Here is a 23,585-nt window from a genome sequence, read left to right on the forward strand (position 1 = left end):
CAGAAGATATATAAAATTGTCCACGAGGAAGTAATTTCAAGGGCTTTTGATAGGGATGGTAGTATTGAATACAACTGTTAATTGCTATGATTTGAGGATGAGTATGTACTAGTCTGCTGAAAACCAAATAAATGTCCTTTCTAGAGTAACTCATCTTAGGCCTATATCTATTATACCAGGCTCATTAATTTTTATATTGTTCTCTTAGGGCAAGAAGAACCTAGTCCTAAAAGGACCTTTGTGCTGCTTCCGGAGTGACAGGATATTCTGGATGGGGAAGGTTGGGGGTAGGAGCTGCCTCCTGTCGAGATCCATGAGGAAGAATTTAAGGCATTAATCTCAGTCATGTCTCCTTGGAAGAAAGAGAAGCCAGCTGTGAACCCCTCCAGTCAAAGCAGGCAGGACTGGGACACCCTTATGTCTAGGCTAGCAAGAATCTTTGATACTAAGGGAATCCCACCAAATCCAAAAGTTATCTCCCGCAGACTATTGAACTACTCTTGCACCCCAGAATCTCGACATTTGTGGTTAGTGATGGCCGCTCCTGAAAATCCACAAGGTTGCCCAGATTTAAGTGACACTTTGGTTTTTGCTGTGCCCACTGTGGGTTCAACTGGAAGGTTTTATAGAAAGTGAGAAATTACTAGGATTTCAGATACTTGCCATTGTTATATATTACAAAATAGAATACTAGAGATGTGCCAAGTGAACTGGAACTAGTTCCATCGGAACATTCCGGAACTGGAACAAATTTAGAACAGTTCACTTCTTCGGAACTCTGTGTTCAATTGGAATAGTTTACTAAACGTACCAAGAAGTTCTGGGCGTTGTGACTCTGTTTAGTGGACCGACTAGGCCGCTTAAGTGTTTCAGTTCCGATCTAGTTTACAGGAAATTGTAAGTTACAACATGTTAATCTACTGGATTATTTAGAGGGATTTTAGAAGGACTATAATTTGGGATTAACAGTAGTTATTAATCCTTTACTGTTTGTATTAAAGTAATGAAAATAACATATAAACATAACAATTTATTTTAATATTTTAAGTTTACCTTCTCAATATTTAGCTTCTAATATTTTATTACTTGTGTTGAAAAATGTTTGTTTAAGAAAATTTTACTTCCTGTTATGGTATTGTATATTAAGATATATATGTCTATAATGGACGAAAACCAGTTAAGCAGGGAGATGTTGTGTTTAAAATATATAAATATTATTAAGATATCTATGTAGTGGAGTATCTTGTATCTCAAATATAACACATACATACATTCCGGAACGTAGCATGTACTATATTATTTGGGAACAGAATCAGCCAGGAATATGTAGACAATAGTCTGTCAGAACGGAGCTGGAACTGTCTTGTGGAACTAGTTCCGAGCCAGAAACATTCCGGTCCCGGAGTGGCCTGGCATACCTCTAACAACAAGTTTTTGTAACATGTAACAGTAAATATGTTTAAGAAATCCTACTACTCTTCCATACAGGGAGTATTCTTCCAACTTTAAACAAGGAGAAATTACTATCAAAATTGCAGTCTAGAAGGAACTAGCTGTGAAGATAAAGGTACAGGTACAGGTGACTGTAAAGCTCTGAAAAAATGTTTGTGCACTTTGTGCAACTTTTGCTTCTATGAGCTATTGGTTCCAAAACTAAGTTTTTTACGTTTAGGGATTATACAATTACCTGTTTATTTAATCCAACAAACAGTTGACAATTAAAAAAATAATAATGAACTGTAGCCAAAATATTATTTATAAAACGTTGGTAATTTAATTATGTATTTATGTTTTTTCTTACAGAAAGGACAAGAACACATTTTAGTGTTCAGTAATATTGCTGATCAGCTGTTGTACACGATTACAAGCAGCAGACTCACGGCGATGCCTTATGGTAAAAATTAACTATGATTATTTAAAACATACGATTATTATTTCATTTATATTTCGTGCATAAAGTACAAAAAAAATATGTTTTGGTGATCAGTAGTACATAAATTACCTCTAGTCTGTGAATAGACTTATTTGAAGATTCATTACATTCAATATTCATCTTCTACAAATCAACAGTTATGGTATTGTGAAATCGTCACTATCCAAGCACTATAGGCAATTTTGTTAATTTTATTCATTATTTTCTAATGAAATACTCTGAAAATATTGGAATGGAGTTAAAAAAAAAACCTTGTTGGAGCAAGAATTGTTGATACCGCTAAGAATCGAGTTATCAAGTATAAGAATAAGAGACACATGTTATTCTATATTGCTTTAATGACTCAAGGAATGTTACACAAAAACACTTATAACTTAATAACTTACATAATCACGGGATTGTTGATACAATATTCATCACAAATACAAAAAAAAAAAAAATATAATAAACAATAAAGAAGAAGAAAGGGTAGCAAAGAAAATGATAGAATAATACTGAGAGGCGTAATTTCATTACCCAACAGAAGTTACACAAATGCGGTTTTGTCTCACTGGCTATTTAAAATTTTCATTGTCGAATAATTGTGCTTTTAAAATGAACCCCGCTACAGTTTAAAATCTTTACAACTATACACAACAATTTACAACAGGGAATAATTCAACACTAGCTTCTATTATATGAAAACCGTAACCAAGGGGGATCTATAATAAACAAGTATTTCAGTTATAAACAAATAGTTTCTCTTTGAGTTCCACATTTACAGGGATGAGCGACTGTTCATGTAGAACTGGTGCCCGGAGACGATGAGGGTGAAGAGGTAGAGACACGCCGCGATCCAGCAGTTCATGGCATTCTGACAACAAACAGAGTCAGTCTTAGTGTCAAAGATTATCAGACAGTCAATGATTTGAAATAATATAATAGTCAGTTTTGGCCAACTTTACCTATAGTCTAAAGTAGCAACTCTAAATAATTTACATAAAATTTATTTACCAGTGAAAATTTGAAAATTTAAAAACATTCACACATATAATATTTAATTCAAAATAAAAAACTTCATTAATAATTATGTTTGTAAAAATGTTCAATCCCTTTGAGAAAGGGATAGTGTAGTTTTATTTTCTGTAGTTATTGGACTTTAAAAATTTCTTTACAAGATGGATGAAGTGTATTCTGTTAATTGCCTTTCTCATTTTCTTCCTCGTACACAAAACGGTACTTATTGTGATCATATAAATTCAAATTATAGTTTTCTGCAGATACAACTTGCTTTGGGCCCTCCCCCATATTTATAAAGGATTTTTAAATATATTCATTCATACATGTGTATGATGTAAGAGCAAGCATTGACATTAAGATAAAAACAATTAAAAATTCTTTATAAAATATTAAAACCCTCATACAGGGTGTAAATATAGTATGGTTTTTATGAACTTTCATATACTTAAATCAAGTTGAAAATTATTTCCAGAAAATATTTTTTAGAGAAATTTAAAAACTTAATAAACTATTTTAGTGACTGATAACATTCAAAATCACTTGGATCAAAAACAATACAAATGCATAATCTTGCATAAAATATTGGTATATATATTTTAATAGATTGCATAAAATGTAATCTTGTGATATCGTGAAACCTATTGTCCACTTCAACTATTGGAATAAAAATGATAAGAAATAATTTGGATACAATGCTGTGTGTCATCCACATACAATATATTGTAGACATAACATAAATGTTTCTCAATCACAAAGATAATGAGAACAAAATATAACTTTTATCAATGTACTGAGCGATTGCTGGACAATCACAACTATCAACTACAACATCGCCCCTCTACTCTACCACCACCTTTATAGCTCTCTATGTTAGTCAGTTTTCATAGCCTAGCTTTGTAATTGTTTAAGTCTCTTCTTTTTTGTTTTTTATGATTTACATGATGCTACAAGTTTGTTCTTTTGTATAAACACATGGAAAGTACTGATAAAAGGTGTACACACCAATAAAGCAAAATCGAACCTATGCTATCAATAACATCAAATGTCCTGATCAAAAAATCCTATCCAATAGAATGTTAAATAAATTGTGTTAGTTCTCTATTATAAATAAAATTAAAATGCAGAAAAGTTTGAAGTGTATTGCTAACTGCTGCTAGAGTAGGCATACCTGATAGTCTAATACAATTTTAAAAGCTTGATTATGAGAATGTGTTCCAAAATATACTAACCAGATATGATCACTTATAAAGGTTGTGAGATTCATGTAAATAAATTAAAAAGAAAAAGGAAGGTCACAGTTATATAATTCAAGAGCAGCCAGCATGATCACCGGATTATAAGTATAGATTGAGTTCTGTAATAGTTTTTTAAGAATGAGTAAAATACGACTTTTTACATGAGTTAAAAGCTTCAAACATTGAGAATATTAGAACTTTAATTTCCTCTCTAGGCATTGTGTGGAAACGTTAGGTCTTAACCATTGATCGATACAGCTCAATTTACATGAGTTAAAGTTACAAACATTGAGAATAATATAACTTTAATTTCCTCACTAGGCAGTGTGCTGCAACGTTGGGTCTTAACCATCAGTCACTACAGCTCATTTTACATGATTTAAAGCTTCAAACATTGAGAATATTAGAACTTTAATTTCCTCACTAGGCATTGTGCTAAAACGTTAGGTCTTAACCATTGATCGATACAGCTCAATTTACATGAGTTAAAGTTACAAACATTGAGAATAATATAACTTTAATTTCCTCACTAGGCAGTGTGCTGCAAACGTTGGGTCTTAACCATCAGTCACTACAGCTCTTTTTACATGATTTAAAGCTTCAAACATTGAGAATATTAGAAATTAGAACTTAATTTCCTCACTAGGCATTGTGCTAAAACGTTAGGTCCTTAACCATTGATCGATACAGCTCAATTTTACATGAGTTAAAGTTACAAACATTGAGAATAATGGAGTTTTTAATTTCCTCACTAGGCATGTGCGCAATGGTCTATAACCATCAGTCACTACAGCTCTTTTTTCATGATTTAAAGCTTCAAACATTGAGAATATTAGAACTTTAATTTCCTCACTAGGCATTTCGCTAAAACGTTAGGCCTTAACCATTGATCGCTCAACTCATTTCATGAGTTAAAGTTACAAAACATTGTGAACCTTATTCTCACTATTGCGCTATTGTTATAACTAGCGGTTTGCCTTTTACAATCAATTCGTATCAAGAGAATACATTCGAGTGAACATTATATCCTATGGCTATTGTTGAGTTTGCCTTTTTGTCAAGAAATACATTTAAAAACATTATATGTTTTGTATTTAGTTTGTTCTTCGTATGTTTTGTTTCATAGTTGATTTTTGTTTCCCCAATATGAATATATATATATATATATATAAAGATATATATATAATATATATATTATCAAAGATCAGAGAAGTCTACTTCTGTCAAAAAGGGAACTAAGATGGATTTTATATCAGTCTTTGAATTTATAGTAAAAATCTTTAACAGTCCAGCGAAATTTCATCTAGCATAGTTCTTATCGGACTGCTTCAAAGGGAGTCATCTTATAAGATAGATTAGTCACCTGAATCTAAGAAGGTGAAAATCGCTGAAATCTAAACCGGTGTGATAACTATGGTTACTCTTTTGACAGTTTACTCACTATAAATGTAAACATTTTAAATAAATAATAAACAATGTTTACACAGACCAGTTGATTGTGTTTGACAGATTCATTCAATTAATATACACAACTTTAGAGACCAAAATGTGAATTTTTGCTAATTTAAAGACCAGTGGGCCGTAGCCCTAAGGTATTTTCGAAATAAGAATAGGCCTTATTTTTATCCCAATAACTGTAAAGAATGTCCATGTCAAATTTCAGTACAATTGGTTGAGTAGTTTACGTGTAAAAAACAAAACAACAAACAAAGACACTTTTGCATGTATAATATTATTAGGATTAAAAGTTATTTAGTTAACGTAAAAAACAAATACATAAATATACAGGGTGAATATAAAGTCAGGACCCCCCTCTATTTTTTTCTATAGGTAATATAAGGAGATATCCTTTGGGTAGTGGTGCAATATGGAAAGGAACTTTCATTTTATGATATTAAAAAATTTTTTTTGTCCCCCAAAAATGCGAAATTTTGGGGGCAACCCAAAAATTTTAAATGTAAACCCCTATCAAAAAACCCCCTCATTTTAAAGAGAATGAAAAAACTTAAATAGTGGTGAAAACCAGAAATCGCTATCTCTTTTCCAACAACATAGCCAATAAAAATTGTAATTAAGTCTTTACACCTAAATTTATTTTGTTTGGGTACAGTTTCCGTCTGCGTGGAAACAGGTTTATTGGTTGTTTGTGTTCTCAATGAGTGAGAGGCATGCAATGGATGATGAATCCAATATTAGAAAGTAAACTGATAAGGAGTTTATTGTCAATGAGTGACTGGGTTTTCCCGGTTCGAAGTACAGTTAGTACAAACTATTCCATTCCTTGTTTTCAATCTTGTGAGAACAGGTAAGCAGTATGAGTCAGCTGATGCATTATTATTTATAATAGACAGTAGAGCTGACACCAACAGCTGATCATGCAGTAGGAACTTTGCTACTTTCGTATCTTTATTATTATTAAACATACGACAATGAGAGTTAGTGCATTAAATAGAGGGCATTTTAATTAGAATAATTGCAAAATGAACTCAATTTTCATAAAAAATGTCACTTGGAAACCTTGTCAAGCCAAGGTAGTGAGTAGTTATTATCTTAGTAGATCATTATTATCCAGTGGTATTGTGTGTGGTTACTGTTCCGTGAAGTATTTTGAGAAGTTTTTTTATGTGTTTTAGTGTTATTACAATAATTTATTTAGATACACTTTCGCATTGTAAGTTTTAAATAATATTATCTAATTAATACTGATTACCAGTAAAAATGGCATGTAGTCACGAAGATAAAGTAGAAATGATATTTACTTTCGGGGCTTCGAATAAAAATTATGAGGCAGAAAGGCGGTTTAATTTTTTTTTTAGAACTTTAGTAAATAAGTTCAGAGAATTTGGTTCCATCAAAGATGCCCCCACGCTCAGGTCGCCTCCTTTAGGCGGTGACAAAGAGTTTTGAAATTGTTGCACAATTTGTTGAAGATCCGCAGCAGTCCACCAGATCAGTAGCAAATCTTTGTGATGTTTCCAAAATGTCTGTGGTAAAGTTACTGAAAAAAAAATAAATAAATTTCACGCCTATAAAATTAAGCTTATCCATGAGTTAAAACGAAGACGATCCAGACCGTCGTCTACAATTTTGTGAAGGAAATGGCAGCATTAATTTCTGCTCATCCCATTGTTTGTTCGAAACGTTTGTGTTTAGTGATGAATGCAGTTTTTTTCGTCAATGGAGATGTGAACAAACACAACTGCAGGTACTGGGACACAGAAAATCCCCATGTTTTCCGTGAATCTCGCACCCCAGTACCCAAAAAAAGTTAATGTTTGGGCCGGGATTTTTGGGAATCACATTATAGGACCATTTTTTATTAATGGAAATCTCAATGGTCAACTGTATTTGGAAATGTTACAAGAATCAATTTTTCCTGCAATAAATACTGTTATTAGGGAGATAAAAAATGAATTTGAGGAAGAAATCATTCATTTCTAGCAAGATGGTGGCCCCATCACATTATCATCATGCTGTACGACATTTCCTGGGAAACTCAGCTACGTGGTCAGTGGATTGGTAGGCGTGGTGTAATAGAATGGGCCTGCATGGTCTCCGGACCTTACACCCATGGACTTTTTTCTATGGGGTCACATAAAATCCATAATTTACAAAACACCGGTAGCAAACCTTGAAGATTTAAGAAACAGGATTATTAATTCTTGCAATCAAATACCCACCTCAAACTTTCCAAAACGTCAGAGAAGCGTTCACCCTACACTTGTCTCACTGCCAAATAGTAGGAGGGCTTTCAGTTTGAACATCTGATTTTGACTTCGTGACGTGGTGAGTTATTAAAATTGTTTTGGTAATACTGGCTATTATTTCTGACTAGGAAAGAGATAGCGATCTCTAGTTTTCACCACTATTTAAGTTTTTTTCATGCTCTTTAAAATGAGGGGTCACTTGATAGGGGTTTTACAATTTGAAATTTTTGGGTTGCCCCCAAAATTTCGCAATTTTTGGAGGACAAACAAATTTTCAATATCATAAATGAAATTTCCTTTCCATATTGCACCACTACCCAAAGGATATCTCCTTATATTACCTATAGAAAAAAAATAGAGGGGGGGGTCCCGACTTTATATTCACCCTGTATAAAACTATTAGTTTTCTATTCTAGAAGATTTAGAAATTTTTAAAACCAATGAAAAAGTCTAGTTTGAGTATTCTTAAACCACTCCTTTTTTATACATTCTAGAAGCTCTGTTCTTATTGGAATTAGTTATTAATTTAAAACAAACACTCAAATAACATATACTTTTTTATTTCTGTGAAGCCCTTTCGTACTCAATGGAGCACATCATCAGACCCACATAACTGAATATTTTTATTTTTAATAAAAAAAAAAACCTTTGAACTCTTTGCGCTCAAAAGGCCAGTCGCACTAGCCACACCAAGGTTGCAGACAGCTTGCGTTAATTTTGCTGTAGTTTGTCCTTGTATGGCCAGTAGAGATGGCCATACTTACTTTCATTGACAGCTCAGCAGCCATATTTGTTGTTTGCCTCCCCAGATCAAAATTATTTTTCAATTTCCTCTGCGTTATTTACATAGTAATTTAGAATGTATAAAGAAGAAATTACAAATAATTTAAACTTTATTTTTAATGAATATTTCTAATACAAAGATAAACATAAATTTGGGAAATTTAACTCTTATAAGAATAGTGTTTACAAAGATATGTAATAAAATGCTATAAAAAAGACTTTTACAGATATGTTATACTCAGAACTATTTTACATTTCCCAGTCTTACATACCTATGTGTAGTCAAGAATAGTTAGCACACGTCTTTTAGTAAAATTTTCTAGGTTTCTATCCCTTCTATCACTTCACTGTATAGGTCCACTACGCGTCATTTGTCTTATTTACACAGTCAATGTTTAGAGAAGAATTATAGGCTAATTTAAAATTTACTGCTTTACTTAAAAATTACTTAAAAATAAAGTTGCTTGATAGGTTTCAGCACTCACCATTCATTATAAAACAAAGAGAATATTAGAAAATAGCTGCTATGTTCAATGGCCAGTGGTGCTGGCCTTGCGAGCTATGGACGTATTATATATTGGCCAGTACAACTGGACATATGACCTGAGATAACATTGCAGCTAAATTAATCTGTGCTTCCTACAAAAAGCTGGCCATACGAGCTCCAAGGACAAACTATAAATACTGCCTTCAAGTGCATGGGGTTAAAGTATTTAATCATTTTATTGTCTGAGTTTTAAAAAGATTCCATTAATTAAATTTATCTTTTTAGTTTCAAACTAAACTATTATTCCTTTAAGAAAGCTGTTGACCACAGTCAGAACATTGCATCAGAGCTTGAGATAATGTAGATTTAATTCAATCTTGGGTTTATACATAATTTGTTTAACTCTAAGGCCTATTGTACAATCTCAATCTTTTTATCTGTTTGAACAGACCCAGATAGACAAAATTAAGAAAAAAACACAGCCTGTCTTAAAAGATGAAGTACATAATTTAACTAACCAGACTGTAGCCCTTGTCTGCTTCCGAGTAAAATTCGTCGATGGTGTTGAATGTCTTTTCATGGATACCAGGGAGATCTTCTGCTAACGCCACACTCTTCACATGGTAGAAGATACCCATGAAAACCTGTAACAGAGTTATAAATAGTTTGTTATTGACACTGGATGTGAAAGTATTACGAGCATTTGTCATAGTTACATTCAACAAAAGTAGAAAAGGACTTCAGGGGTGTAAAACCTCTAAAACAAAAATTGAGGAATGCAGGAAACTGGCAGTGGTAGCATTGAGTTACTTCTAATTAACATTTTCTTGAGTTTAATTCTCTTTATTGTCTGGTTGTTTTCAAACAAATAAATGGTTTAATCTGTAATGGTAATGTTTTAGCCCACAACTTGTAATGTTTGGAAGTGTGTTGAGCAACATGTCTTTCAATTTTAATTTGTTAACTTTAATTTTAAAAGTAAAAATTTGAACTTAGTGAAAATGTCTAACGAAGATACTTTTGCACACTTAACTGCCAAGATGTATACGAGGCGTGTTCAGAAAGTACCCTTTAAAAAAAAACAAGTACAACAATTTTTTCAACAGAATTTTATTTCTAAAAGAAAGCCCAAACCTTAAACTATTTTTCGACATAGTTTTCACCGATATACAAACACTTATTGTAACGGGTGATAGTTTGTCTATACCCTCTTTGTAGAAGGTTCCCCCCAACGATTGTAGAAACAACTCCACGGCAGTTTTCATTTCATCGTCGGTTTCAAAGCGTTGGCCACCTAGCTGGCACTTCATGTGCAGGAACAAGAGGTAGTCAGTCGGTGCCAAGTCCGGGCTGTAGGGCGGGTAATCAAACTGCTCCCAACGAAATTCTCGAACCAATGTTTGAGTGTCAGGTATGGGGCCGAGCATTGTCATGGAGTAACACGTTACTGAGCATTCCTCTCTGTTTGTTTTGAATTGCCCACCTTCGTTTTCTTAAGGTTTCGCAATACCTTGCCGCATTAATAGTTTCATCTCTTGGGAGGAAATCAATCAAAACACCTTTCCGATCCTAAAAGACAGTGCACATGATTTTTTTATGTAACCATTGTCATCTTGAATTTTTGTTTCTTCAGGGATTGCGTGTGTCGTTGGATTTTGGTATGACATGACGGACCCAAAATTCATCACCTGTCATAATTTTGTTTTTCATCACCGTCAGTGAGCATGTTTAGAATCCATCGGGAACAAAGCTTGTGATAACCTAAGTGGTCCGTAACAATTTTGTAAAAAACGTGCGTGAAATTTGTTGGAAATCATCAGATAGTGTTGTCATAGTGAAAAATCTGTTCTCTTGATTTTTTCGTCAACTGCCCTTACCAGATCATCGGTGACGAGAGAAGGCCGACCGCTCCGATTCTCATCATGCACATTTGTTTGACCGCCATTGAACATTCTAATCCATTTTCTCACTATTCCTTCACTCATCATGTCTTCCCCGTAAACATCTCGAAGTTGACGATAAATTTCAGCCGGTTTCACATTCCTTACGTTAAAAAATCTTATTGCAGAACGGATCTCACAATCGGTGGGATCACTAATTGTCTTAAACATTTTAAACGTTCAGAGAAAACTGAAAAACACAACGTAAAACAACTAAAATGGCGCGAGTTGACGATTGCAGTAGAACGAAATGGTAGTTACTTTCTAAACGCAAATCGTAAATAAGTTTTAATATATTTGTATTTTGTTTTTATTTGTCTTATATTGATTTTGTTTTAATTTTGGATTTTTAAATGAATGTAAAATACTATGACTATTAACCCTTTGACTGCTATAGATGTGTTAACACATTCTGTAGCTCTGAGCCCATAGTGCTGCTGAACTGGACAGCCATGGCTCCACCAGCATAGGCCAATGTTAGTGAAATCTACCAACTCATCTTACTGTAGTAAGATATTTGAGCTCAGTTCAGAATACCTCGTTAACTCTATTGATACTAAGCAGTAATTGAAGATACACTTTAAAAATGTGTTTTAGAAATAAATATTAACGTAATATTGTAATATAAATTCACACCATATCAAATTGTTCTCGATCTTCAATAATAATGAGGTCTATTACACAATCGCAGCGCATTAATACAGTAAAGTAGTTTAGACAGTTATTTACATGTTTGACTGCAGATTACACGAGTAGTTCAAATATTAGGAAATTTTTATTCCTTGGTAATGGGTTATAGCATTTGTTTTTAAGTGAGAGTATAAATTCCTGAACAATATTCGCATTATTAACCTATTGCTATCGTAATACTGAACAAAACATTATAAGGTTATGAAAATGACAAATAATGAAATTGTACAATCATTAAGAGTGGAAATATTTTTCTTGCAAGATAGTAGGAAGTTATGGTTAGGTGAATTTACAATATTGTTTTTCAAAACTTTTTTTTTAAGTTTAGTTTTCTATAAAGCATTAATGGCAGGAGGCAATCGTGATCAAGCCATGTAGCGTTTGATTTTTTACTTAAAGGTTCTACCTTGAGGGATATTTTTCTTGTACGCCGCCATTGGCGGAAATCCACGCTGATGGCCAAAGGCACGTTATTCAGGCTGATATGAACTTTTATTCTTATGATGTTTAAATCAACAAAAACGTCTTTTATTTGAGTCAAACTCCCCTGATTTCAGCATTATTTTAAGTATCCAAAGATGGTGTAACGGCTGAACGTCAGCAGCTACCAATTAGAGAATGACTTACGAGCATAACAAAACCACGTGACGCCTGTAGAACAATGAAATATTCCTTTGCGCGAGAAAAGTTGTTCCACTTTAAATGTTTTATAATTTCATTATAATTGTTATTTCCACCCATTGAAACCTTATATTGTTTTGTCCAGTAGGACGATAGCAATTGGCCAATAGTACAAAACTCTAATTTGGCCACTCCGGCCATTAAATGCATAATTACCCAATGGACTGGAAATTATAACGTTAAAGGCCGACCTGGAAAATCGTGAATTTGACGTTATCAACATATTATGCTTATCCTCCTGAACAAAAATATATACATGGTTTTAGGGAGTGCAAATGATAAATAACATGGTTTTAGGGGGTATATTCATAAATAGTTAAGTTTTTAATGTTTTAATGTCCTGTTTGTATACTGTGTCTGGATATCTGTAAATATTATCTGCGGCTGGGACTGATAGCGTATCTGTTATCTGAGCGCCCCAGGACAGAAGTCAGTGCTTCACTAGATATCGTGTACTGTAGGTTGGATCGAGTGAGTGCGTGACAATCATGGATCAACCATCCACTAGTTCGACGAATCGTAGTGAATTGTGTGTGCTGGAGTGTTTTCTTGGGTATGTTAAGAGTTTACATTTTGACCGACAGGAGATTATTTCCTTTTTAATAGAACATGGAATTTTTAATAAATAATGGGTGAATTTGTTCATCGTGCGGTCGCGTTTTTAAACTGGGAGACTTTGATGTTTCGTTGTGACAGAAAAATTCGTAAAAAAGTTTTGAATGTCGTAATTTTAAAAAATCGGCCCAGACAGGTTCCTTTTTTGAAAGAAAGGGCTTAGACATAGAGACATATTTTGATTTGGTGACCATGTTGTTGCATTTGAAGCCAGCGAGACAACGCTATATGTCATTGGAGTTTGGCGTTCTGCACATTCTTTGGAACACACACCTAATGTCTATTTATATATTTATATTAGGGGTTTTCATGATTTATTAAGTTTTTTACACTGTACATAATTGCCTTTGCATTACAAATTCAATTTATATTTCTGACCAGCCCCTCTAGAATTTGATATTTTACCGATAGGTAATATTTCGAGAAATGTTTTTCTTTCGTTGACATCAATGCGCAGCCCGCGCTGATGGCCAGAGGCACTCGTCTCAACCCGATAAAAACTAATCAATTTGCAACTTGAAATTAAGAAAAACATTGCTCATTTGGGTCAAAATTGTGCTAATTTCAGTATTATTTTTCATTTGTGTTTGCAAAGATGGCGCCTCCGACATCATCACGAGGTTGAATCACAGTCACAGAAGGTTACGTGACGCCCGACGTGGCTGTACAACATGGAAATATTGCTCTGCGCATGAACAATTGTTCCATCTTTTATTTTACAACTTCGTTATTTCTCATTTGCACCCTGTCAAACCTTATATTGTTTCGTTCTGTAGGACGATTCCAATAAGTTAATAACGCAAAACTCGTATTTGGCCGCTCTGGCCGTTATTTTAACAATTACCAATGGATTAATTGAGATAGGCTATAACCTAAATTCAAACATGTTAATAATTATTGTGCAATAATATGCTTATGAGTGCCTAAAAATTCTTTCTGGAAATGAAAGTACATATACTATTTTAAGAAATTGTTAAAAGTGGTTTTAGATCCCTGTAGATCAAAAATAAATATTATCCACTGTGTGTAGCTGAAATTTATGATAGAAGTTAGCAGATATGATATGAAAACTACAAATCTCATTGATACTTACACATTTAACTGTATAGGCTAGATCTCATGATTTTATGTTTAGTGGTAAGAAAACTACAGTTGAATAAACTTTGGTTAGTTGACTAATTAAGAGATATCCTTACTTTTCAGGTAACAATACTTTTTTGAGTACAAATATTAATTTCTAGCCTATAATATGCTCTCTATTATTAACAGTATCTTGTTGTACGAACTAGCCTATTGAAATTTTAAAAATAAATATATGTTACCAGCTGAATAATTCCCCATACGCTGATAATTAGTCCACACAGCGACAGTTTAGGTCCGCAAATCTTCATTTTAATTCCTTGAAGAAAACTATTGACAAAATTTTAGAAAACACTAAGTCTAAAGAGAACGCGATCATGTGATTTTTGACGACTATGGGGAGTAACCGAAAAAATATCGTATGACTTATCAGCTGTGATAGTCAAACAAGCTGTTGTTGTTATGTAAATATTTCTAATTTGTCTGTAACTTGAAATATTGTATTATATTAAGTAAAACAATAACATTACATTTATTACTTTGTAGAAAATATTTCATTGGATTAAAAATTTTAACTAGTTTTTTTTGTAATAACTCAGCTTTCTCCCTTTATACTTTTGATTACGTAGTACATTACAGAATGCTGAGTCGGCTGAGTGAACGTGAATCGTGAATGTGGTGAATTGAAGGCTGAGTGGGAGTGACAATCATGGTTGACAGGCTAGGTGAGTAAATTGTCATCATCTTATCTTCACGAATTCTTCCCCCAAACTCTCCCTTTTAGAATTATTACGCATTAGCGACTCATGTGTATTCATAGAGAAGCGGTACTGATCTCAATCTAGTACGAGACGGTCACACTACACGGTCTGTATGAGTTTAGGCTAGGTCAAGCATAAACTAGGACTGTTGAATAGAAGGAAACGAGAAAAGCACACTGGTACAGTGTATGTCGGTTGTTGACTAAGTATATTGCTGTAAATATCATACTATACTGATGTCAAAGGTCTACTGTAAGTAGCACATCAAATAGTTATAAAGTAGTAAATAATTTTAATCTTTCTTGACCTACAACACAGATTGTCCCTGATCAGTTTTTCTAACCACTTAGTCTAGTGCCCAGAGTAAATTACAACTCACTTTAAGATTTTTTAGATTGGTAACTACTTTGTTTCTAAAAATTAATATAAACATATCTTATGGAAGTACCATTCAAGACTGATAGGAATGTTTTATTCACAGTATAGACTTAAAAGCGTAGTTAAGCTTAGATTGTGTGTATGATACTAAGTTAACACCCACTTGATAGGTCAGTCATTTCAACATTGACCTAAGAACTGATTTCAATTGCAGTATACCTGCTGGAACTTATTCTGCTCGGTTACAGCTAGGCTAACGATTTTTAAGACTTTACTTAGCATATATCCATTTAGATACATCATCCTGATTGACTAATATCAGTATTGTCACGTACTTACTTCATACTGCCAAGGAAATAATTAACAGGTGAGACCTAAAGTAATTTAAAATTGATTTTGGAGTGATGCCAAAGGAACATCATGTTTCTAAGCCATGTAATTTTGTTTGCCTATGTAGCTTTTTTAGGAATTGATTTGACTTCATAAAGTCAAATCAATTCCTGTTTGTCTTCTCTATTGAAGATACAAAGCCTAGAAATATTTGATTAATTTTGCTCTTTGTTACTTCTTCTGCAGCCTTCACCTGACATGTACATGTTCAGAACTGTTATGGCAAAGTATCCTTTAATCTCAGAAAGTTATTCATATAGTACAGAATTGTCAACAATCTGTTGACTCTTTTATAAGGCATATCAAACAATTGATTTATAGTACCTTTTGTGTTTCTGAATGTCAGACCTCTTCTAGAGTAGGCCTACTTTTATTTAGGCCTAAACATAATATTGGCTTCGTATTTTGTGTATTTAAGTGCACAACCGAATTTGAGGTGTGGAGTTGGACCTCAAATGGTAATTCAAACTCCACTAAAAGAAATCTCTTAACAATTAACTTGTATCTATTTCCCTTATTTTAGGTATTTTCAGTAATTAAAACATGAACTTAAGATCTGTATATGAGTTTTGGAGAAATTTTCTAACAATTAAAACCAGGTTCAATATATCTTTATGTTGAAACTTAACCTTTTACCCTAATCGCAGAAATCTACATTCTTCCTGTTTAGATGAGAAGGTTGACTAGAATCCATTTTTATAGATGATTGTATATGTTACAATTATGTTGTCACCTTTAACTCTTGAACTGGAACTTCATTGAGATAATATTTACTTTAGTCACAATACAGTACTTAAAATGATCTAAACCCACTTTTAACAATGTCTTAAATAACCTTTAGTGTATTTTAATTTCCAGAAAGAATTTTCAGCAGTTACAAACTATATACAATGCACAAAAATTGATAACATTTTTGAAACCTAGGTTGTCTCAAATAGTTCAGTGATCTAAGGGACTGGGATTTGGTGTTTCTGGGTGGTGGGGATGACAAGCTAAAGAGGGATAGGCACAGGAGGAGGAGGAGAAGTTTCTTTCTAAGTTAAAGTTTGATTGTCATTTTTCCTCTGTTCTGTCGGTCTTGTCTGGTAATGCCATCTTATTTGCGCATCTCATTATTAACATATTTTTTCCCGTCTCATGATGTCCCATGGCTGTTACCTGTTTTGTCTGTGTCTTGAGTCTGTTACTTTATTCTTCTTCAACAATGGATTTGCCATCTAGTAGTAAGAATTTTTTGTACTTTGGTATTATCCAGAGGGAACTGTTTCAGACAACTTTCTTACCAGGGACTTTTAAAATATACATTACTAGAAAGAACAGACTTTATTTGACTTACTCTAAATATTACATGTCCTTATGACTATCTGTTCTAGTTTTCTTGCTCCCTAATGGAAGTGATATTGGTGAGATGGAGGCCACTTTGTTGCTATCTATTTTTTGTATTAGGTTACAAATACGTATGTAAATATTAAAAGTTAAAGTTGCCATTTACGAGTGCTCACGTGATCAGAGTTTGAATTTGGATACTATCTCAAGGGACGATTTTCGTTTTTCGCTTGAAAGGCTCAATCTCCTCTTAAATCGTGAAGTAGCTGCGTACCAGCTGTAGATGAGAATACCACTTATAAAAACTACTTTTAAGGTTAAATGTTCAATAAATCTTTACTTTACTGCTAACATAATATACTTTTCTATTATTCACAATGCAGTTAAAGTGTTATGTCTTAATATGAGACGTTTTAACCCTCAAAACGGTAGTTTATTTTTCTCTAACCAGCAGGCTGTTTTTGGGTGATTTTCAGTTTGATAATTATAAAATGTGTAAATAACCTTTTTTTACTGTAAACCTAGATTGGGTATCATTCTGTTCACAATGAAGTATAATTTCTTTGTAGTCTAAGTCAAAGTTGTAAAACCAGTTGTAAAATATAAAAAGGTGGTTGGGATATACATCCATTTTATAGTAATAAACTAAACTAAATATTCAAAGATAGCAAAGGTGTTCTAAGTTTATTCTTGTTTTAGACAGTTTAAGATTGTCTCTGTTTACAATATATGGCAGTTCACTTACATAAATATTGGAAATATAGTTCCAACTCATAATTTGTTAACATAGAAACAAATCTTAATGCAAAATCATGGTGCAAATAATACATATTTTTTGTTATCACAACATACTCTTATTAGCACATAATTCATATACCGGTACTGTGTATTCCAAATTTTTGTGTAAGTTGTGCGTAATAACAAGACCAACAAATCAATGTGGTTAAGTTAATTATTGGTTGCGTTGTTCACTCGCTCGCTGCGGTTAGGCAACTGTTTTCTATTAAAATCTACAAACTGTCACAGTTCTCATATTAGTACCTGTATTGTAAAGTTTTTACTTGAAATCTGCATGAAACATTTTCTAGTTTTTAAATTTCATAATAAAACATTTTTTAAGACCAGCGTGCACAGGGTGTAAGGTTTAAGTCAATTTTTATTAATGCGACGATCCATTTTTTACTTAATTAAAAGAAAGTAGATTTCTTATTGATTTCAAAAATACCACATATTTTATACTTTCCTTGTGGTTTTCATCAAATAAATCATACCTATTTTTTGTATGGTTGTTTGAAGAGAAATTTTATTCTGTTTGTCAGGTGGTTGGTAAACTTGACTGATCACCTGATATTGCACTGCACTTATTGTTGGTGGATCAGCTGTTACAAAATACTCCATTCATTTTTTATTAAAAGGGATTTTTCCATTCAAATAATTGTAGGGTTGGTAAACTCTTAAGGTTTTATGTTCAGCTGTTTAATAATGTATAAATGTACTGTGTCTGCCTGGGCACTCTAAACATTTCTTTTGTCTGCAGGACAACTCAAAAATGAAATGACGTATAAATTTGAGCAAAGCCTTTTACGTCTGTAACATTTTTTTTTTTGTGAACCTTTAAATTTATAACAGAGAGTAAGATTTAGATTTTATTAAACTTTGGCAGACAGGCCTGATCACCCTGGAAAAATCCATTATCAGCTGGCTATTAAACAGCTGCAGCTCCCAGCTGGCGCAAACAACAATTGACTCCCTACTTCCTGTTCGGACTTTGTTACTTACTGTCAGGCTTCACCGAGGCTCAAGCCTCTCTCTCTCATGGCGATATGTTTGAAGATTGTGTCAGTTGGAAATTGAGTCTCCAACGAGGTTATCTATATGTCTTTACCCTACATTGCTCCCTTCCTGGCCCATTACTTGGATTGTTGCCAAGGGAATTTGATTCGGGGATGGCGGTTTGTGTGCCTCCACATAGGTCTGCGTACCACTACACCTACCCAGTGCCACGTGCCATAGCCTGCTACTGTGCCTATCTCCTGACCGTGTCTGAGCCCTTACGGAGGGCGAGTATGGTTGTGATCTACGTAGTTGAATAGTTACTACTATAAATATCTTTTCTTTATGGGATACATAATATTGATGTTTAATGTGCTTTGTGTAAAAATATGTGTCTAGTTTATGTAAGTATTGTTTGATTGATATCTATGGGTAAAATACCATGAAGTACTATAGTGGCCGGCCAAGGTAATGTTGTTTAGTGTATAATTACCAACGAACTTTAACTACTGGAAACGCCGCTGCTGGGCTACAGAACCCGGGCCGAAATCCGGGGGTTGCGTCTTGAACGTTTTGCAGGCGCTCGGAAGTGGGCAAGAACACGCTCCGCGTACAAGCAGGCTATGCAGCGTTTTGCTTTCGCGGCATTTTATAATTCGCCCTGTAGCCTCTAAAATGATTAAATTTTACAACATAATTTTCTATAAACATCTGTTGTTACACAGCGTTTTTTCTTAAGCATTTGGAGGTGTATGTTTTAAATTACTATAAAACAATAACCTGTAATCGTTATCAAATTACCGTAGGCTACTGACAGTAACTAACACAACAGGAACCAGATATAAGCTCTGAGGTAAATATATATAGGCTACATGTTTTCTTATTACTTGTGGTATATTTCTATTCATGTCCACAAACAATTCACAAACATGATAAACTTAGTCTAAGTGTTGGAAAACAAAATCATGTTTTATTTAAAGTTTTTGTCTTATGCACTCAAGGTTAGATTTCTTCTGGTCACATGCAAAGGTTTTTTGTTTGCAATGTGATGAGATATTATTTTCAAAAACAATTGAGTTACAGATTTTATTAACAATAATTCATGGCTTCCAGTAAATTCATCGTTACTTAAATGTCCTATGAATACACAACCTGTTAAATGGTTACAAACTCTCATTGTTAAATTTACCAGTAGTCAAATTTAGTCTCAGATAGCTTTGAGCAAATAGGAATATTTTAAACAACCTTTAATACATCCTCACTTGAAAATCTGATTAATTTGCCCTTAGATTTTAAAATCAGTAAGGCCGTGAGTCATATGTTCTAAGATCAGAATCATTAGCATGGAGTACATAACAACAACAATCTTTACATTTGATTTGTTTCTCCATTCGTCTAAACAATGACCTCCACAGATATAAGTTACAAGATTTCATCCTTAAAACAAGAGTCTTCATAATTTTCCATTACACATAATGGCGCTCTCAATTTCACTCTCGTCATCTATGTCATCTACAACACATACAACCATGGCCTAAACTCAAGAAGGCCTAAGTGTGAGTTGGGGTCAACACTCAAGACAGTTGGAATTTTCAGATTGCCCCTGACACTGTTCATAAACATTAGTTGCCATATGCCCAAGTAAACTGTTTTGTATTAGGATTGTGCATTATTTCCCACCCCTACTTTCTAATACAGAGGAGAAAAACAAAAATAATTCCAGGTGGTCTTGACTAAATTCTGTATGACAACAAGTATTTAAAAAATCCTCCTAAAACTAACATTCTGTCTCTTAAATACAAAAAACTCTTAATAATTACTTAGAAAACCTAAAGCGAACGTCTTCCTTGCATGATTTAAAATTGATTTGTCCTCCAATTTTAAGTTTTGACAAATAGTTGTGCTGCTTTTTTAAGCATTAAATCATCATTTGCTTTGTTTTCTAGTTTCATCGGGCACCTTGTAGCCTCTTCCAAATGGATCCCTACTGTCAATCAAAATCGAAAAAGATTGTCAACTAATTCTTAAAAATTCTACAGTTGCTAGACAATCTGAATCTGAGAACTGTGGATGTTCTTTAATGTTCAAATATTGTAAAGCGTCTGCTACTCTGGAACTAATAGTCTGTGCAGCTATCCTTTACATTCATTTTTCTGTTTTTTTTTTTTTGTAGAAAAACATGTTTGTCTGATAAATTTTGTTACACATTTTCAGACCTAGCTTGCCCCAATTCTGTAAATTATTAAGATCCTCTATATACTTAAAACAAATTCACTCCCTGACTCGGATGTCTATAATAACCTTTATGTCCGCTAGTGCATTTCTTGCTAGTTTTAAACAATACATGTGTGGAGGATCCAAAATGGCACAAAATATCGTAATGTCATAGTATCGAGTTTGTAAAAAAATGGCGCTTCATGGAACTTACAACCTAAATGTTTTCAATGCGCTAAGATTCGTGCTGGTTTCCGTCAAAGGTCACGCTCTGTACATTAACGCCCACTTCACTTAGTTTAACTATAGCCACTTTAATTAGCTGCGACAGAAAAACTGATTGAAGTTTTATTTACATAAAAATACCCTACGATACATTTAAAGTGGCCTCTCAAAGAAACAATTTGAAATACTAAAGCTGTCTGTAGCAATCTCCTCGTTTTTGTCTATTTTGAATCCTCCAACATCTACATATCCTACATTTTTCCCTAGTTGCTCGTCATAAACTATCTGCTTTCTAATGCTCATGGAATCGAATACCAAACTTACATTTCTTAGGGTGCTCCTGTTCACTTAACATTATGTCTTAAATACATGAATACCTCCTCCAAAAACCCTGGACAACAATTAATATTTTTGAAATCCATTTTCTTTAATGTGGCAGGATGTGGTAAAATTAAATTTGAAAGCCCTCGAAGTATCTCAAAAAGCTATTTGGTGAACCCAAAATATATAGTGTTAAGGCCAAACTCCTTAGAACACTTTTCTGTGAAAGTATGTGTTTGTTTTTACTTTTTCCTTTGTTTTTCAGGGACTACTCACACAATAACTCGAAAGGCACATCAACCCCTGTAAAAGTTGTTTTCTACAATTTCGATTAACGAATCTGGTGCTTTAAATTTGTTTTTCATAAATTTGAAATCAATTCTTTCATTGACCTTAATTTACAGTCCCTTCTTTTTTATTTTTAAAAATTTTTTTTGCTTTAGAGCTTTTAACCTTCTCGGCGCAAATAGCACTTTTCTGGGAGATAGAGTTGTGGAAAAAAAAAAAAAATGGGTGATGCAGTTTTCCGCTTATCCTAGAATCATTAGCATTGAATTTAATTTACCAACAAATTAAAATTATCGTAATTAATCATTCGTGAATTTATTAAAATTATTAACCCAAACTTATTAAAAAAAAACATTTGATATAAGAAACCCCACTCCCCCAATTCATGAGACATTTTTATCTAGCCGCATCCTCTAAAAAAAAAAAACCTTTTACGTGATGTCCGTGTCTATGTCTACAACGAACTATTACTACTGCTTACCGTATTGGGCCACGGGAGAGAGTGTTTGATGTAGGCCAACTGTTGATTTTTGCTTCGTTTGGTGTGGAAACTGACTGGTCGTGTTCCAACGGCAGCAGCAGAGCAGCAGAACTCAAATATTACACAACAAAAATGCTGTTAGATTAACCTGCGTTGAATATAGCCCTATCGCAGCAAAATTGCAGACAATTAATAAAAACAATAGAAACAGATTATAACTGAGGTTGCGTGGCAACAAGGGCTGGCTTAAATTTGGTTTTATAGTTTTGTATATCAAATAAAAAATACTTTACATAGTATAATAGAATAATAACAATATAATATAATGATTTTATGTTTTTTAACACTGTGCAGGGGAGCAAAGTAGTTTTTAAACGTTCTTTTAAAAATTATGTTTATCATATTACACATTTGCTTTTTGATTCTGACAACACAAGTTTAATTATGTTTAAACTTAACGATGACATAGACGTGTTTGGCTTCAAATCGAAGATACCCCCCCCTGCACTAGGTGGCTGAATAGGTACGGGTAACTTCTTTTTGATGACCAAAACCCTCTCTGTTTTTTTGGCGGTGGTTGGATATTTGATGGAAAGTCACCAAACAATGTCGGAATTGCTTCATTTATTTAGTCTTTTCTTAGTTGTGTTTGGTAAAAACTAAATGAAAATCGTCTTCTTTGAAATGTTTTACCACACAGAACAGTATGTTTTGTTGGTTTGAAGTTTCTTTCTTTTCAATGCAATAATCCATTTTTTTAAAAGTTGTCATCATTCCAACGGCGGAAAGCTAAAACATAAAAAGTCTGTATAATTTACTGAAAAAATCAAAACATAACAATATTTCTGAAGTACATAAAACAAAATGTTTTAGTTTCGTACTGGATTGGAATTTGGTGCATAGTGTAATAAGGCTATATAAATCATAACTTTAAGATAGATAGGCTAACTTGGAAAACAACATACTCTCTTGAAGTAATTGGATTTTTAAATGTTTACAGAAATATCAAAAATTATAGTTTTAAAAAATATAAAACATATATTTTTGACTAGCGGATAATCAGTCTTACACAAAAATGATTTATTTATATACCATCAACAGTCGTACTTACTTACTGGAAACTATTTCTGTTAGGTCCTAATAATCTTGCATAGGTTTATGAAACAAGTATAAAATACCAACATATCATGTTACAATTTTATATATTGCTAAATGTATTACTATGGTTAAAAATGTTTAAGTCCTTACTTGTGTGAAAAGAAGTGTTGCAGCCTTTAC

At 33.3% G+C, this 23,585-nt stretch overlaps 2 protein-coding genes across 3 annotated transcripts in view; one reads left to right on the forward strand and one right to left on the reverse strand.

The window, feature by feature from the left end:
• Positions 1-2,253: 2,253 nt before the first annotated feature.
• LOC124355277 (ribonuclease kappa-B) lies at positions 2,254-14,551 on the reverse strand. Its single transcript, XM_046806335.1, has 3 exons — positions 14,393-14,551; positions 9,663-9,788; positions 2,254-2,786 (listed from the first exon to the last, which is right to left on the reverse strand). Exons 1-3 carry the CDS (start codon positions 14,459-14,461, stop codon positions 2,691-2,693), a joined length of 291 nt encoding a protein of 96 aa, XP_046662291.1. The 5' UTR covers positions 14,462-14,551; the 3' UTR covers positions 2,254-2,690.
• A 128-nt stretch (positions 14,552-14,679) lies between these two features.
• The window catches only part of LOC124355276 (pleckstrin homology domain-containing family F member 2), a 41,770-nt gene continuing 32,864 nt past the window's right edge, over positions 14,680-23,585 (forward strand). Inside the window, exon 1 of one of the 2 annotated variants that reach the window (XM_046806332.1) lies at positions 14,680-14,875. In XM_046806332.1, coding sequence (XP_046662288.1) covers positions 14,860-14,875 — 16 coding nt within the window. In that variant the 5' untranslated portion in view covers positions 14,680-14,859. The remainder of the gene's footprint in view (positions 14,876-23,585) is intronic. The other variant, XM_046806334.1, reaches the window with a different exon arrangement.

The sequence above is a fragment of the Homalodisca vitripennis genome, chromosome 2 (genome assembly GCF_021130785.1).
Source record: "Homalodisca vitripennis isolate AUS2020 chromosome 2, UT_GWSS_2.1, whole genome shotgun sequence".
Taxonomy (NCBI): Eukaryota; Metazoa; Arthropoda; class Insecta; order Hemiptera; family Cicadellidae; genus Homalodisca; species Homalodisca vitripennis.

Coding starts and splice junctions, on each gene's coding strand:
- LOC124355277 (XM_046806335.1), bottom strand. CDS start 14,461: ATGAAGATTTGCGGACCTAAACTGTCGCTGTGTGGACTAATTATCAGC. Junction 9,789..14,392: donor TATGGGGAATTATTCAGCTG/GTAACATATATT, acceptor ACTCTGTTACAG/GTTTTCATGGGTATCTTCTA. Junction 2,787..9,662: donor CAGACAAGGGCTACAGTCTG/GTTAGTTAAATT, acceptor GTTTGTTGTCAG/AATGCCATGAACTGCTGGAT.